Below are 15,639 nucleotides of genomic sequence, written 5' to 3'. Positions count from 1 at the left end.
GGACAAGGTACGCCCCCTTACAGCCATAGCACATTCTTCCTGTGCAGTGTCGGGCAGCTCGAGAGGAGCAAACTACTGCCTGGGTCAACGCACAGGATCATAAAGCGGTCTGCGCCCGCAAACGTAACAAATCGGTACCAAAACCATGGTTGCCGGCCTGATGGGGCAGAGCACGTCCTGCGGCCAGCGCATGTTGCGGAACTCGTCGTCGTTTGATGGAACTTCTTGAGGGGACGACGGCATCAGCACGACGGAAAGTGCCTTGCAAAACGGGGGCGGACTCACGTGGCGACGCCTCTATGGGGGGGCCCGGCGAGCACACATGTGTTCGCTTCGTTGCGCCGCTTGCATCTCGTACATGGAATACCTATTTGCCAGGCGTTGCAGCGGACTTTTCGAACATGGCAATGAATGCATGCTCGGGGTCGCTTGGCTGGGCTCTGGTCGAGACAAACCCGCCTTTCGGACGCCGCATCAGTAAGTGCCATTGCACAGAGAGCCGCTCACTCAGGGCTGAAGAGAGGACGACAATGCCGAACCAGGCGGACTGATGCTGGACGAAGTTGTTGTTGTTTTTGTCTATGCCAGGCATGAAAAGCCACGCAGAGGGCAGGCTGAAGCTGCAGTTTGCTGCGGAGGAAGGAGGCGGGGAGATGAGGATCCCTCTCCGCCACAGTCCCCCGACTACCCCGGTCCCCGCCAGCTTGGCCATGAATGCGGCTCGGCGGGGACTGCTGACATAACACATGCCGAGCTCCGGCGCCGAGGGGTCACCAACCCACATGAGAGACCCCGGTCTACTCCAGTCCACTAGGCTATTACGGGTGCTCTTGCCAATGAATCCCCACCCCGAGCAGCTCGGCACCTTGTTTGCACGCGGGCATGCGGCAGCGTCTTGCCTCGCCCAGTCCATAGCTGCTCCTCCAGTGCCATTCGCGTAACTAACTCACGTTGGCGTCGTTGCATACGAGGTACATCTCGTGGGCTCTGCAGATGCCTCATTGCTCCGTTGGCTGCGTTCAAACCGGCCGGAGAAGTCTGGCAGAGGAGGAGTATGTGCATCCCTGCCTCAAATTTCAAGGTCGCCATTGCTTATATTCTTCTCGACATTCTAGCAGGAGATGTTTTGATAGATTGCGGCGGTGACGTGAGCAGAGGCGCTTCAATTCCCCATTCAACAAGAAAAGCGACAAAAAAGCACAGCAAGTATAGCGAATATTTGGCAGCGCACAGCCTTGCCCGCGATTGAGGACTCCTTAGTTACTGTGCTGCTGTTCATGGCATTTGTCGGCATGACACAATTCTATCATGCTCCATAGTGGACTGAGATTTTCCCAAAGCTGAGGCGGGAACCAGCGAGGGCACTGCACCATGCACGCCAAAACAGAAGCCACAACGTCTAACGCGGTAGATACTCACTTACAACTTCTGTGTTGAACTAGAAGCTTCCATCTTGTAAAGGTCCCGTAGATTCCTCTTGAGGTACTTCCCACTGGCCGTCTTTGGCAGGCTCTGCACAAAGATGATACCGCCGTTCAGCTGTTTATATTTGGCGAGACGCCCCGCAACGTACTGTCTGACCTGGTCTTCGCTCAGTGTATCGGCATCATGCCCTTGTCTTCGCACAATGTATGCCCGAGGAAGCTCTCCATCCACAGGATCAGAGGACGGTACCCCAATCACCGCAGCATCAGATATTAAAGGATGTGACATCAGCACGCCTTCTAGCTCAGGTGGTGCGACCTGGAAGCCTCGAACCTTGATCAACTCCTACATTCGCCGTGGAAATTAGTGTCGGGGATCTAGGGGTAAGGAGAAGACTGTACCTTTTTCCTATCCACAATATACCACTTCTTGGTCTCCCCATCACAGTACGCGACGTCACCAGTGTGGAACCATCTTCCAGAGAAGGACAACGAATTTGCTTCAGCATTGTCGAGGTAACCTTTGATCACAGTTGGACCGCGAATCCATATCTCTCCGATTTTGTTGTAAGCCCGAACCTCCTGTCCATCGTCATCCACGAGCCGTTCCGCAAGTCAGCTCGATTGAATCTCCAATTCGTCCTTGGGTCTCGGACTCACTTGACCTCCAGATTAGGCAGAAAGTAGCCTACGCTTCCATCGGTGTCTACCTCTGGCCACGGGTAACAGGCCCCAATACAGCTGAGCTCAGTCATTCCATAGCAAGGGTTGATACAGCCTTCCGGGTGCATCAGAGCCGTAAACCTTTTCTGAGACAAAAGGTCTATTTTAGCGCCACCTGTCATGCCCGACCGTAGGCTTCTCAGAGAGTATTTTTTGATCAAAGGAGACTGCAGGATTGAGACAATGATTGGCGGCACAACGAACAGGTCCGTCACCTCATACTTCTCGGTGAAGCGGAGGAAATCCTCAAGTTGGAATCGCGGCATAACGTAGGCGATGTGGCCTGAGCGTAGCGGAGTGATGTGCCCGATTATAGCCATGGCGGCGTGGAAGAAGGGAAGACAGAGGATTCGTTTCACCTGGAAGGAGTTAAAATACGAGAGAATCAAGATTAGGATGGGCATCCCACTCTGTATGGTTTTTGTACTTGCTCTTGGAGTAAGGTGTGCTGGGCAACGAGGTTGTAATGCGAGAGGCACGCAGCCTTGGGCAGGCCAGTGGTTCCTGAGCTGAACAAGATACAGGCAGGAGTAGACTCTGCGACGGACTTGTCCTCAAACCGTACCCAGTCTTGCGCTCCATTTTGTAGCAAGATTTTCCATGAAATTGAAGAGAAGTTCTCTTGCGACAGTGAATCGAATTTGAGCACGTTCTCCTCCAGAATGTTGCAAGATTTCGCGGCTGCTAATATGCCATCGTACAGGCCAGGCTGGGCTATTATCAGCTTCGTTTTGGACGCCTTCAAGTGATGTTGCAGTTCGTAGTTGGTATAGCCAGGGTTTGTTCCAGTCCAGATCAATCCCGCGCCTATAGCAGCAAGAAAGACACAGGAGTAGTACAGCTGCCTCATAGCTCAGCGGATGCTGATAGCTGAAGGGTTTCTACATCCGGGGCTCACATCATTGAAAGAGTGCACACAAATGCAGTCGCCTTTCGCCAGCGACCTTGACCGGAACCCGGCAATGAGGCGTCGTATCAGATGCTTCGCTTGCCTCAGGCTGAGGGAACGTCTCGGATCTCCGGCGTCAATGTAGATCTAAACACGATGAGATCGGATAGATTCGCACGATGGTCGACTCACCGGTTCATCTGGCGAATATTTGGGCTCGTCGAAAATCCAAGAGAGGAGGTCTTTTGTTCGGATGTGTACAGTGCCCATAGGCCCGAAAAAGGGTTCTTGGTCGCTGCCCATGTTTCCAGAGTCGCTGAGTACAAACTGTGGGAATGTGGAAAGTGTTGATTGAGCTTGCTCCTTGATTTCTGGGTCGGCATTAATAGGTGGAGATGGAGGTAAAGGAAAGGCAAATTCCCATGCATCGGCCCACCAGTAGTCAAAAGGGGCGCAACTGCAACTTTACTTGCTTATGAACTCTGTGCATGTACAAGCTCGCTAGAGCTTGAGACTTGATGTTCAGCGGAGAATGTTCGCACACCGTGAAGAACGCAGCAAGCATGCTCGGGCCGATCCCACCCACCGAGCACCGAGGCTCATGTGCTTGATAAACCAGCCTAATCACGCACCAAGCTCATAGAATTGGCGGTGACGACTCTGAAGGACCCTCTCACCGAGCTCCCGGTCGTGTTGGGAAAGGAGGTGGCTATATAGTGTCAGCTCCAATTATTGTGCCCCGTCAAAGAAGCCTGGGCGCATCGAACGACGACACTAGATTAGGACCCAGAGCGAGTTTCCCATAGCAATAGTCATTTAACACCCCAACATGCCTAGGAGCTGAACTCCCATTGCGTTTCTGCATAATTGTGACGGACACCTATTGTCCCATCTCTTGGATTCTGGATCTTCGTGTTGGACGAAAAGGTCCGGGGTAACTTTGTTGATTACAGGAGGTAAATCTATGGACCTACAGTAGTGGCAGAGGCCATCTGTGTGTGGAGGATTCCGCAATACACGTGATCGGGAAACCTACCCTCCAAGGTTAGGCTTGGTCCACACTTCGGGCTAGTGAGCTCCCAGAAGCAAAATGGGAGAAGTCACCGAAGTCAAAAGATAATGAAATACATACCATGCACACATATCAGAAGAACCGCTGATGCCTGGCTCAATTGGAGCTACAGAGAACGATTAGTCCTCTGAAACACTAATTAGACCACTGAAGTCTCTGCAACTGTGTTCCATAGGCTAGGCAGTCACCCGCGCAAAGACATCACTTCCCAATTGACAATCATCGGAGCCTGATTTAGTATTCAGTCGACTGGCCATCAAGGCTGCCAAAGCAGGACACCTTCCATACTGCAAGCGAAGGTCAGGGCTAGTTCAAGGGGTCTCATTCCCCCCCCCCCCCCCTCAACAATCAGCGACGGCCGGTACAGGTACCAAGAGATCCCATGCTGGCACAGGCAAAGTGTGAATTCTCGGCCTCTATTTTCCTGCTGTATCAACATGCCTGCTACATAGTATTACAGGCAGCTCACACGTCATAACTGTATAGCCAAAAGTACAGGTAATGGCTCAGAAGCGCAATATGTCCTGCAATCAAGTCTTTTGGTGGTCTCAGATGACACCCCTGCGCTGGCCCTGCGGCAACCTAGCCCAAAGCACTTTTTCGGGCGTCAGCGTCCATAAATTCATGCTCTGAATACACCTGCTCTTGGCTCGAGACTTTTTCGTGGGAAACATCATTGAGGGGTGTCAGATCTTCAACAATGACGTCTCCAAAGGCCTTACTGATCTGCTCGAGTGTAAGTCCTTTGGTCTAAGCATCGATTAGCATTGACCTCCATTTTGGACGGCGGAATATCTTGCCTCGGGGAAAAACAGCAGGACAACGACTGCCATCACTGTGGTGAAACAGATAAAGACAAGGTAAAACTTCCTGGAATATGTGGTCAGTTTCGGGCCAGATCCGGGATTAAGTGGCGCGGTATAAAGGGTCTACCATTTAATATGCTCAAAGGCTATTGCAGCAGCCCCAGTGAGGATAGCTGACCACAACTGGACAGCAGACAACGACACACCAACTCCTGAAGCTCTCCAGGCGGCAGGGAAGATTTCCGAACTGTACACAAACGATGGACATTCAACTCCTGCCGCAAAACTTTGTGTGCATCAGTAATGAAGACTTTCGATGACCGGAACTTTTACTTACAAGCACACAAAAAGGAAAATGAAAAAAGTGCCTGCGGTATTGGCTGATCTGTTGTCCTTCCCAGCGTAAGTCGCGCTCAAAGCTGCCGAGATGATCAGGCAGAATAAGCAGCCCAAGAGTCCAATCACTGTAAAGCTGGTCAGCAGCCGCCAAACCCAATTTCCAAGGAGAAATTACCAAGCTGTTTAACCCGACCAATTTTGTCGGTAATGATGCCGCCTAATAAATTGAAGATCATAAGGAGAACAGTCCAGACCCCGGCCAAGATACCTTGAAGGAATGCACTGAACCCCAACCTTGCATAGATGACAGACGAGTATGCTGGGCAGGGTCAGCATCCAAGCCGGATATCTGCACACACCTGTGTCAACTTACTCAAGATCACAATGGAGCCACTGGACTGCGAGGCCGTATTCACCAAGAACCCAAAGATAAAACGCTTGCGCATGTGCGGATCTGCAAGACCATCCCAGAGGGTTCGTCTGTTTTCTGCTTCGAGATCGAGCTGGGCCTTGATACTCTGGAATTCGTGGTGTGCGTATGAGTTGGTAGGGTCCGCTCTGTCCCGATGTAGTCGCAGGATAGTCTTCTCTGCTTGCTCGACGTGCCCAGCCAAGTACACTAAGTTGAATAAGGGTTGGCATGAGTAACTCAGGGACAGGGAAGGACAACACTCACGCCAACGAGGACTCTCCGGCAGGAAAGGGACCACAAATATCATCGCCAGAGGCGAGACACACTGGAGAGCAAGCGGGGCTCGCCAGCCTGCCTGTCCCGCTGTGTGGAAAAATGCAACCCCGATCCACTGCGCGACGGTAAAGCCTGCTCCCACTACACTCGCATGGAGGCCGACCATAAAGCCTCTATTATGGGCGGGTGCAACTTCAGCTTGGTACAGCGGGCAACCGGGAAGGAAGTGCCCAATTCCTATGCCTGTCAAGATACGCGCCACACACATCATGGCGCTGTGGACCGTGCCGGCTTGCAATGCTCCACCTACAATAACAAACACAGATCCCACGCCCAGGGGGATGCGCCGGCCAAATCTGGAGGCGGATAGCGGATAAAGACAACACCCGATGAAGCCGCCCACGTAGAGCAAGGCGCTGAATGCTGCAATCAGGCTGTTTGTGTGAGACGTCCCCGGGCCTTCAAGGGAAAGGCCCAAGTACTCGTAAAATGCAGCGTGGCTATATATATTCGCCAGGATCGATGCACAGTAGCCGTAGGTGAAACTCCCCATGGTGACGGCCAGGACCACCTGGGAGCGGTCAGTTCACACCAATATGGACAAATACGACACGGCTGTGCAAAACGTACCAGGATATTGTATGCAGATGTGACTTGATACATGATGAGTGAATGTACCAGCAAACAATTTGAATTCTCTACAGATTAAAGGTGGGATCGAAGTTGATCCAGTCGAATGTTTATAAATTTGCTACTTTGCGGCCCCAGAAAGGTAGTCGGTGAATGGCACACAGAGGCCAGGAAGTGTGTCCGTAACGCCCAGTCACGATGGCTTCAGACCTCCCAAGGTTCGGCGTGTTGTTCTCTTTAAACGGGCTCGGCGCCGAGGTTGCACTCTTGCAAGTCAAAATGGTTCGATTTTGCCCGAGGCGAGATGGAGGCCCGCGGGGTAAGCGTAAAGCTAGAGCGTAGAAGGCTCCGCTGTTTCTTGCTTGCTGTCGCTGGGCCGGAGAGAGAAGAGAGTTCATACTACATTTGGACAAGTGTTATGAATCAGCTGTAGCCCAGTTCCAGGCCAGAAAGCGCAGTTATTGTCATCGTCACAAGATCAAAGGGACATGGGGATCAGTATGAGCGTCAGCTATCTCGGGGTTTGATCTATATACCGTGGCAGTCCAACGACTTCGAGCCTTTAGGAGTCATTAAAGGGCCAGGAGAGGTGCCAAGAATAGCCTATGAATACTCCCACTAGACCTGAACCCTGTGGAAGAGCGGTTTTCCCCCGTTCAAGTCCATTATTGAAGAGAAGTTTTACAAATACACGGAGAACCTGGGCTAATACTTCGGTGACTTTCTACCATGTTGTGTGGACGCTGTTAGAGCTGATTGAAAGATTGCTAAAAGTCACCTAGGATATACAGGGTAGGAGATTGACGAGACTCGGTATAGATTGAAGCAGATGGCTAGACCCAATGTTGCAGTGAACACCAGGGGGCTGCTACATATCCTGTAGCCTGAAATCTACGGTACATTACAGTCTGCTCCAAGCCTTGTCTCCCCTTACGGACACATTACGTTTGGCACTTTCCTATACCTCAGCAAAATACCTTTTCGTTGAAAAAGCACTTTCAAAATAGGCTAGTATCCTGCATAAATAGGTTAAGAGTGTGAGTCGATGCCGAATCGAATCCCTCGTCACAGCCAGGACTCAGCACCTGAGGGATTCAATTCCTAGCAACGCTGTCCTATCAACGCTGTCCATGACGAGGCCTTCCTGATATAAATTGTGCTGGCGATCAAACGGCCAGCAAAACTGGCAACCGTTAACTTGGTGGCGATCTTTGCAACGTGATTCCTCTTCCGCCTTATGACAACCACCGGAGCTTCTTTCTGTTCCCAGGCTCTGGGCTACCTTCTCTCTGGCTCTCTGGAGATGCTAGAGCATTTTGGTGAAAATCAGAGATGATTGGAAGCTTGTCATGGTCAATCTCCGAGTCCGGAATCGAGAGTATGGTACTTTTAACATAGGACACAAGATCCCTCAGAAGTCTCACATGAACAGACAGATCAATATACAATTTCTCCAAGACCACATATTACAATATTCTACTTCTATTTCCCAATGCTATTTTGCCACCTTCTTATCCCTTCATCATTCTCTTTCCCAGCCCATCCTTCCAGATATCATAGACGGCAGTGCTTGGGTTACAGGAGAAAGAAACCGGGATGCTTTCCCTCTGCGATGTCTCCAGCTGCGATACCACTGTATCGTTGATAGGTTTCGGGATCGGAGACAATAAGGTGGCTATGAAGTGTGCATTTCTAGAATTGATTGATCTACGCAACCTCAGTCTTCTGAAAGGACCAGTCAGTGTGCATGAGGTCGGGCGAATAGACGCCCCTTCAGGAATCATTGAGGAGTTCGCCAGGTGAGCTTTTTCCAACATAAAGTCACACCAAGACGCCATAACACCATTCGACTCGCCTTGTCGAGGGCGTTAAACTAACGCTTAGTTGAATTTTAAAATACCAAGGTTTTGTGGAGATGCGGGCGCCAAGGGGCGCCCATAAGAAATCTCGAGAATTCGAAGCGGTAGAGCGATCTATATAGCCAATAGAGTATTCTCCCTTATAGCTTATTTCAGCCCTACCCGCTTTGGCCCCAATTCGGGACCACAAGAGGAGACAAGGAACTAATATATTAACCAAGAAACCTAATTCATCAAGTACTCTAGGAAATAGCTCTAATATCCTGTTCCTTTGCTTTTTTTTTTTTTCCCATTTCCCTTTGCTTCGCCGCCGTCGTTGTCGCTGCTTCTGAGTGTGTGGGCTGCTAGCAAATCTCCATCTGTTGTCGCGGACATTCGCCACGCCACTAGGTGGCCAAGCGCGGAAGGACCGAGATCGGAGGATAGTCCTTTTAATAAAGGCCTCGAACCTGGCAGTATGATTGAGTTGAATAAGGATCCAGAGCTTCCAACCAGCAAGAACTAGGTTGTAGGATCGAAAATTCCCATCGTCACAGTGGAATGCTGTTCTCGAGCCTGCTTCGCCAGAATGCCAGTAGGGGGTGTATTTCGTCGGGGATGAGATCAGGTTGAGATAACGGACCCGCATGAAGTAGTGATTCGAATGTGCATACAAGTGGCCCAGTGTAAAGTGAAGGCCCAACATAGTAAGGTACAGCCGGTTCTGGAGGGTGATCGATCAATTGACGGAGGTAGCTTAGACAATATTCCCGTGAAGGCTTCACGACAGACGAATCTTGGCCGTTCAAAAAAGAACAAGGACTGTAGCAGTCCGTCTGTATTCGGCCTGTTCGTAAAAGTGTTCTTCTCTCCCTCTGTGTCCGTTGGGGATCCGTTCCGTCCTTGGTCCAAACTTCCTCCCTTGCGAGATTTCATCAACAACCTCTTCCCAAATGTGGTTGCCAGAATCTTGCTCCACTCCCCCGCCCTCTTGAAAAATTCAGCTTGGGTTTCGTCAAGATCGGCAGACACTTCGCATTTGAGGTAGCGGCTCCAAGTCTTTTGCCTGTTTTCGGACTTTCTCCACCTTCTCGATTTTCGAGACCCGACAGCACCTTGATTGAATGCCATAATTGTCCCGCAGTTGGCCGAAATGGTTATTGAATTTGTCGATGGCTTTGGGCCACGACATCTTCAAAACCACCGCGTGGTACTAGAGAAAATACCCCTGCTCCTTGGTGTACTTATTATTTCTTGAGCTACCGAGGGCACTGCAGGTGTTTCGCCGCCGTCGACGCGAGTTGAGTGAGATGGTGGCGGAGGCATCGTTATTCCGCTCGGATCGACCCGAGTTGCTTGGGCTGTGATAGATGAGATCCTCATCACATCCATGCTGACGGAAACAGGCGGAGTGCCATCAAACGTTGAGAGAGAGATCCTCGTTCTCGCGGAAGGCAGGATCATATTCTTCGCATGGTCCTTGCGACTCTCGATGCAGACGGTCCCATTCGTATTCTTCGTGGCGCAGCTCTACAGGGTTGTTTAGAATATCCAGCCGGTTGATGGGACTTGCGTACGAGTCATATACCGGCGTAGTTATCCATGTCCAGGTGGTCATGAGTTTATACAAAGGTGAAACTCGATGCGTCCGGCCTCGACATGCATCCGGAGCGTAAAATCCCGGTCGATGGATTCGAAATTGATCGAGTCCTTCACCGACAACTCTTCTAGGCAGTTGGCGTGTTGATATCGTTGCTATAGCATCAAGTACGGTTGATGTTTCTCCAAGTGTGCCGTGGGGGCGTCAAAAGTTCGAGTGAAAATAGTTTTCCAAGGATACACTCGCTCAAGGTAGGATATCGCCGAGTTTGAACCAATAAGGAGCCTTCAAATGTGGACCTTCGCCTCGATCCTTAAAACGGGTCATTTTGAAGATATCTTGTCTATTCTTTGAGATCGATAGGTCAGATAAACAGCCTGACTCGTTATATAGATATTGTCGAAACGGATCATTGTGAAGAGCTGAGAGAAAAAGCGTGCCAAAAAAAAGTGAATTGGTTCGAGCTTTGAAAGAGGTTTCCACGGCTTATTTAAGCCTTTCGAGAGTTGTTCGCGATATCCGTAAGAATACATTTCTTTGCAAACTTTTTCCAAGAGCTCTGATATCCAAAATTGATGGAATAGACCTAGAGGATTCCATGGCGAAAGAGATCGAGGTTTGAGGGCTTTCCATCGCGAGGCTCGATCTTTAAAGGGGTATAATTGGCAGGATCTCGGAGTATCGCGAACACGGAGGCCGTCGAAGCTTTCAGGAAGGTTTTCCTTGTCCCGGAGTAAACGATCAACTGAGGCCTCGGCAGTAGATTCGTCTGCTGGTCATGGAAACAAAGGAAAGGTCGGACCGTGTCGATCAGAACGTCGACTTCGAACGATGGGATGGCAACACTATGGCAACATGATGGCAACATGATGGTAACACGATGGCAAGGTAGGGTACACAAAGGCCCATCGGGCTTCATGCTTCTTGGAGTGCAGAACCCACTGCCATCCTCATTGACACTCTGGTATCCAAATTCTCCTTCGGGCTGCCAAATCAAGTGGCACTCTCCTTCGGTCACTGCTTCGACATGGGGCTGGACTTCAACTCCTGTCCTTCGGTCATCATGTCGACATAGGGCTGGTGTCCAACTTGTCCTTCAGTCACTACATCGACACGGGACTAGTGTCCAGCTTCTCCTTCGGACGGGAATTGAGCGCTACTGCCCATAAGCTTTGACATGCCAAAGTCCCATCGGGCTTCGTGCTTCTTAGAATGCAGAACCCACTGCCGTCCTCATCCACACTCCACAAGCTAGGAGTCCCTTCAGGATATCTGGCGTGCGAGATTAGTCCCTTGGACCCTATTTGTCCCAGAATGAGGACGTTCATCACGCTATTCACAGCGAGCACAGCACTCGATCGATCTTCGCCACCACATACGGACAGCTTCACCTCAGAGACAAAGGATTGACTCGCATTGCAGGTGAAGGCTGTTTCCAGTTTTGATTGAGATATGGTTTGGTGGCGTAGTGAAGGCGTTCTAAAGTGCAATCCCTCATTGAAAGAGGCTCGATTGGCTGTAAGACGGAGATTCCATTAAGCAGAACTCTGTTCTGGCAAATGTTGGTTAGTAAGTCGGTCCGTCCTATTGATGACAAAAAAGGTATGACTCACTCAGTGAATGGCCGGAGTAGCCCGCGATACCAAGACGTATATGTATATATATATATATAATATTTGGAGGGCCTCAACTCAATCACGGATGAATTCAACAGACACTTGAGAATGTACAAGGCCCCACCTAGACAGAGGCACCACCGGCACAATGTGCACTATTACCGAAAGGTGCTGCTGTAGAATTGTCGCGGCCGCTGGCACCACCATGTTGACAACCTCCTTCTGTTGCATCCCTGGTTCTCTCGATGAGGTCGAGGCTGGTAAGGTATTTTAGTTCGGGTAGCTGATTCGGCGATGGCATGGGTCCGTGCCACTCTACCCCGAAGGATGCAGCGGTCTCGTACGGCAATGTTGCGTGGCTAGGGGGGAATCTGGGAGTTGCTTGCCGACAAAGTGTTTTAGAGGATGGATTCTTGGGTGTGGTTGAAGGGACCTAGCGGTGGGGGTTGATCCACGATGCCCTGCATCAAAAGGCCTATGTGGCCGTATGGAAAGACGCTGAGGGTTGTTTCGCAACCCGCGGCCCCTAAGCGCACCATAATACGCTTTCTGCGTCACTCGATAAACGGTGCATCAGAATACGAGCGGCTCCTGCTTGCAGATCATGGCCCGTAGCTTGCAACCGGCTTCGTGAATAGTTTTGTTTCATCTCTTAAAGAGCCTCTCGAGATACATCGGTCTGTGATCTGAAGACGCACTCTTTTAGACAGCTGGAGAATGCAGTTAGCCTGCCCCGGTCCGCTTCCTCCGAGCTTTGGTCGCGAGAATACGAGTTAACTCGCTTTTCAATAGCCATGTGCAGCTGCTTAGACCATTTTCAGGGGTGATCTTCATGCTCATCTTCGTTGTGATTGCCGTCGCTGCTCTCGTTGGTGGTACTATTGTCGCTTGCGTCGTAGCTGACCTTGTCGCTAAGCCGTCACTAGAGTCGCCACCACTGCCACGACCGTGGACTAATGTAAGGGGGCGTGGCCTGTTGTATTTTGCTTTGCATGTCCGATCGCAACATCGCCAATCGAAGCCGCGCGTTGAGACGATATTGTCAGCACTGTTCTCGCGCCGTCATGTGTCTGTACCTGTCAAGGACTCGGCCTCTCACTGACCTGCATTTGCTGCCAGATCGGGTAGCCTGATGAAGATGAGACCTTCCCCTTATTGGTAATCCTTGGAAACTTCCATAGGTTGGTTACAGGATTCCTAGGACCATCGGATCAACTGTGTCAAGCCTCTCCCCTTCCAGGAGGGCGCCTTCGTCCCTCGTGATGAGAGTCCACTATGCAGCTGCGTCCCATCTAAATAAGAGATTGCTAAGGCGACCTTCTCTTCTCCCGAGATTGGTCGGTGCTGCAAGGTGGCCTTACGCTCCAGCTGGTCTTCCATTACCAGGATCCATATTTGGGCGGCATCCCCTTCGCGGTCTCCTTTGGACTTCGGTGGGTCCTTGAACCCTTGAATAGGCAGGCCGACGAGGTTGAGGAACCCGGGATTGGTGGTCGGACCTGGTCCACCCATTATTTGTCCTGTTGGTATGGCGGGCGTCGAAGTTCCTGCGTTTGTTGGACCAACGGAGGTCCCTTCGGGGCGTTGTTCACGTCTGGACCTACGTTCGGCGTGTGTGTGACTACGCAGCTGACAAGGAAGTGTTCGACAATGGACGTGACAGTCTGTCGGAGGCCTCCCTGGTCCACATATTGGGGTGGTTGCTGAGTATCTTGGGGGCGGTCGTCGTGTTGCCGTACCGCCTGAATGACCTCTGTCACTTGGTGTTCGAAGTTGGGAAGTCGCGCCACGGCGTCTTGCTTCCGGCGTGAGCGGAGCAATCGTCCGCTCAACCACCAGCGGCTGAGCAACTTCCATAGGTCAAGCGGTTGGCACGTCGGGAAATGAAACTGATGGCGCCGAGATACAGACAGATTGGAATGGCCGGCCGATGGATCTTCCGTCAACTTCAGATTAGCTGGGCAGCGCACTAGCTCCGAAGGTCGATGGAGGTAGACCTTGCTTTGGTGCCTTGAAGAAAATGCTGAGAAGGCCAAAATTGAATATGGAGGTTGTGAAGTCAACTTACATTACAAGACTCGACAGATCCAGCATCAGCTCTGAGTCCAGAGCTGCATGTTATATATATGTAGACAGGGTTTGGTTTCACCCGATTCGGAATCAGGATACTCACACTCTGCACCGCGAGGAGGTACCCGTCCAACGCAGAGCAGAAAAGAAAGGAGTCGTCATTGAGAGCGAGCAAATCGAGGAGACGCCACATTCTCTTTCCAAGAAGGGGTATCTGTCCATTCCACGTTATTCGGCACTCAACGGAAGGTTGGTCGAAGCATTCTCTTGCAGGGCGATTAACTAATAGTTTTCACAGTGCAGAAGTCCGGGCTGTCTGACTCGGGAAAGACATAGTGCAGCTTCAATTGCAGCTGCATCAGTCTCCGGCAATAACCGGTGTCATTCTCTTCGAGCATCGTCCATGTCTATCAAGGACGAGACATTGTCCACATTGAGAGAACGCATGCCCGGAGGAAGAAATATAGCTGGTCGAATACGTCAGGACAATGGAAATCTCTCCCACAGGCCTGTGGCAGGTCGACCGGGCCATCTATGGACGGCGCGTCGAGGTCGATCAAGTTCAGATATCGTGGAGGCGTATGGCCAGTGAAGAGCGGCCATGGAACGCGATAAATCAATGACAGGGCCTAAAGAACCCGATCAACGTTGATTTACAGGTAAATGGCCACGTCCAAAAGAGCCTAGAGAAGGAGCCGGCTGGGTTTTCGTCTGGTCTGGATTTGGGGACCGATACATTTGCATCAGTTCTGGAGGCTTTTCTACAAGCTGAGCGGTTGAGCGAAAATGCATGCTGTCAGTGTCAAAGACGCCCAGTCCAGCTGCAATCCCTGGCGGTGGATTCAAATCAGTCAGGCTCTGGGATAACCTGGTGTTGAGGCTCGGCGAGAAGCCACCAGAAAGGATATTCCGTCTAGGAAGCAGGTACTCGTCGTGGACCCGGACATGGCAGGTCATACTCTTTGGCTGAGGCTGTCTTCTCGACTGGAGATTGCGAACATTGTAGGGATCCTGGAGCTTTGGATCTGGAAGATGGTAGTTCACTTTGACAGTGAAGGGGCTCGCGTGTTGGGCTTTTTCGAGAGCAGCGCGAGATGAGAAGACGACATCCATCTCCAGCTGCTCAGCATTGCCAGGGACAACGGCGCGACGCGTCATAAAAGAGAGGACAGGGCCGAGGGACTGGAGCTTCTTCAAGACTGCCGTTGATTCACCCAGAGTAGTTGGAGCTGGGGAGATGACGAGCTGAGCAGCAAGCTGCTGGAGGGGGAGCTTTGTGATTGACATGAATCTGTGTCTCTACAGTCTGAGATTCGAGTCCTTGAGTAGAGGGGAGGGAGACCGAGAGTCGTGTGGCGGGGTATGGAGTGGACAGGCTCTCGAAACACACAACAAGGGGGGGGGAATGATTCGAGGTTTGTGAGTTTGGTGTGGCCGACTCGCCAAGTAGTTGCATCGAGCTTTGGCGTCAGAAGAGGAAGACGCGACTCGGCGAGACCTGAATTATTCCGACAATTGATCCGAGGAGCTGAGGAGCCGTTGGGAGCTTGGGGAGAACGTGACTCGCGACTCTCGACTCGGGCGACAAAGTCCTGCGCCCCCAAAAATAGAGGCCAGTGGAAGGGCCCCCACGTCCCAAGGACCCTCAGGCTGCGCAAGGCCCATGTTGGTGCAATGCTGGTATTATTCGCTCAGCCCACCACGCCCACCACGCCCATCTCAAACTCAACTGGCAGTTCGGGCAGCCCCGAGCCTCTGCCAGTTGCCTACCGGTCTTGCAGTCTCCTCCAACATCCGTCCCTGTGTGCCTACAAGAGTTAGAGCTGACGGGATCTACCAGGACTGTAACCAACTGTCTCAACCATCAAGCTTCTCCTTAATTCCATTCTTCTACCGGGTACACATTCGCTTTTCTCCTATTCTCTCGCTCTACCAAGGTATTCT

General features: G+C 51.4%; 3 protein-coding genes across 3 annotated transcripts; all 3 read right to left on the bottom strand.

Moving 5' to 3' along the window:
- Positions 1-1,419: 1,419 nt before the first annotated feature.
- Positions 1,420-3,339, bottom strand: A1O5_10434 (uncharacterized protein; the record flags this gene model as incomplete). The annotated part of the gene is made up of 6 exons (XM_007751010.1): positions 1,420-1,770; positions 1,827-2,003; positions 2,090-2,506; positions 2,557-2,988; positions 3,046-3,183; positions 3,229-3,339. 6 exons carry the CDS (start codon positions 3,337-3,339, stop codon positions 1,420-1,422), a joined length of 1,626 nt encoding a protein of 541 aa, XP_007749200.1.
- Positions 3,340-4,690: 1,351 nt separating this feature from the next.
- A1O5_10433 (uncharacterized protein) lies at positions 4,691-6,604 on the bottom strand (the record flags this gene model as incomplete). The annotated part of the gene is made up of 8 exons (XM_007751009.1): positions 4,691-4,858; positions 4,894-4,978; positions 5,042-5,200; positions 5,252-5,378; positions 5,429-5,572; positions 5,627-5,872; positions 5,930-6,512; positions 6,572-6,604. The coding sequence occupies 8 exons, from the start codon at positions 6,602-6,604 to the stop codon at positions 4,691-4,693; spliced, it is 1,545 nt and encodes a 514-aa protein (XP_007749199.1).
- Positions 6,605-14,337: 7,733 nt separating this feature from the next.
- Positions 14,338-14,982, bottom strand: A1O5_10432 (uncharacterized protein; the record flags this gene model as incomplete). The annotated part of the gene is made up of 1 exon (XM_007751008.1): positions 14,338-14,982. One exon carries the CDS (start codon positions 14,980-14,982, stop codon positions 14,338-14,340), a length of 645 nt encoding a protein of 214 aa, XP_007749198.1.
- Between the last annotated feature and the right edge of the window lie 657 nt (positions 14,983-15,639).

Source organism: Cladophialophora psammophila, assembly GCF_000585535.1.
Source record: "Cladophialophora psammophila CBS 110553 chromosome Unknown aczJe-supercont1.20, whole genome shotgun sequence".
In the NCBI taxonomy this organism is placed as follows: Eukaryota; Fungi; Ascomycota; class Eurotiomycetes; order Chaetothyriales; family Herpotrichiellaceae; genus Cladophialophora; species Cladophialophora psammophila.
This window is presented reverse-complemented; position numbering and strand designations above follow the sequence as displayed.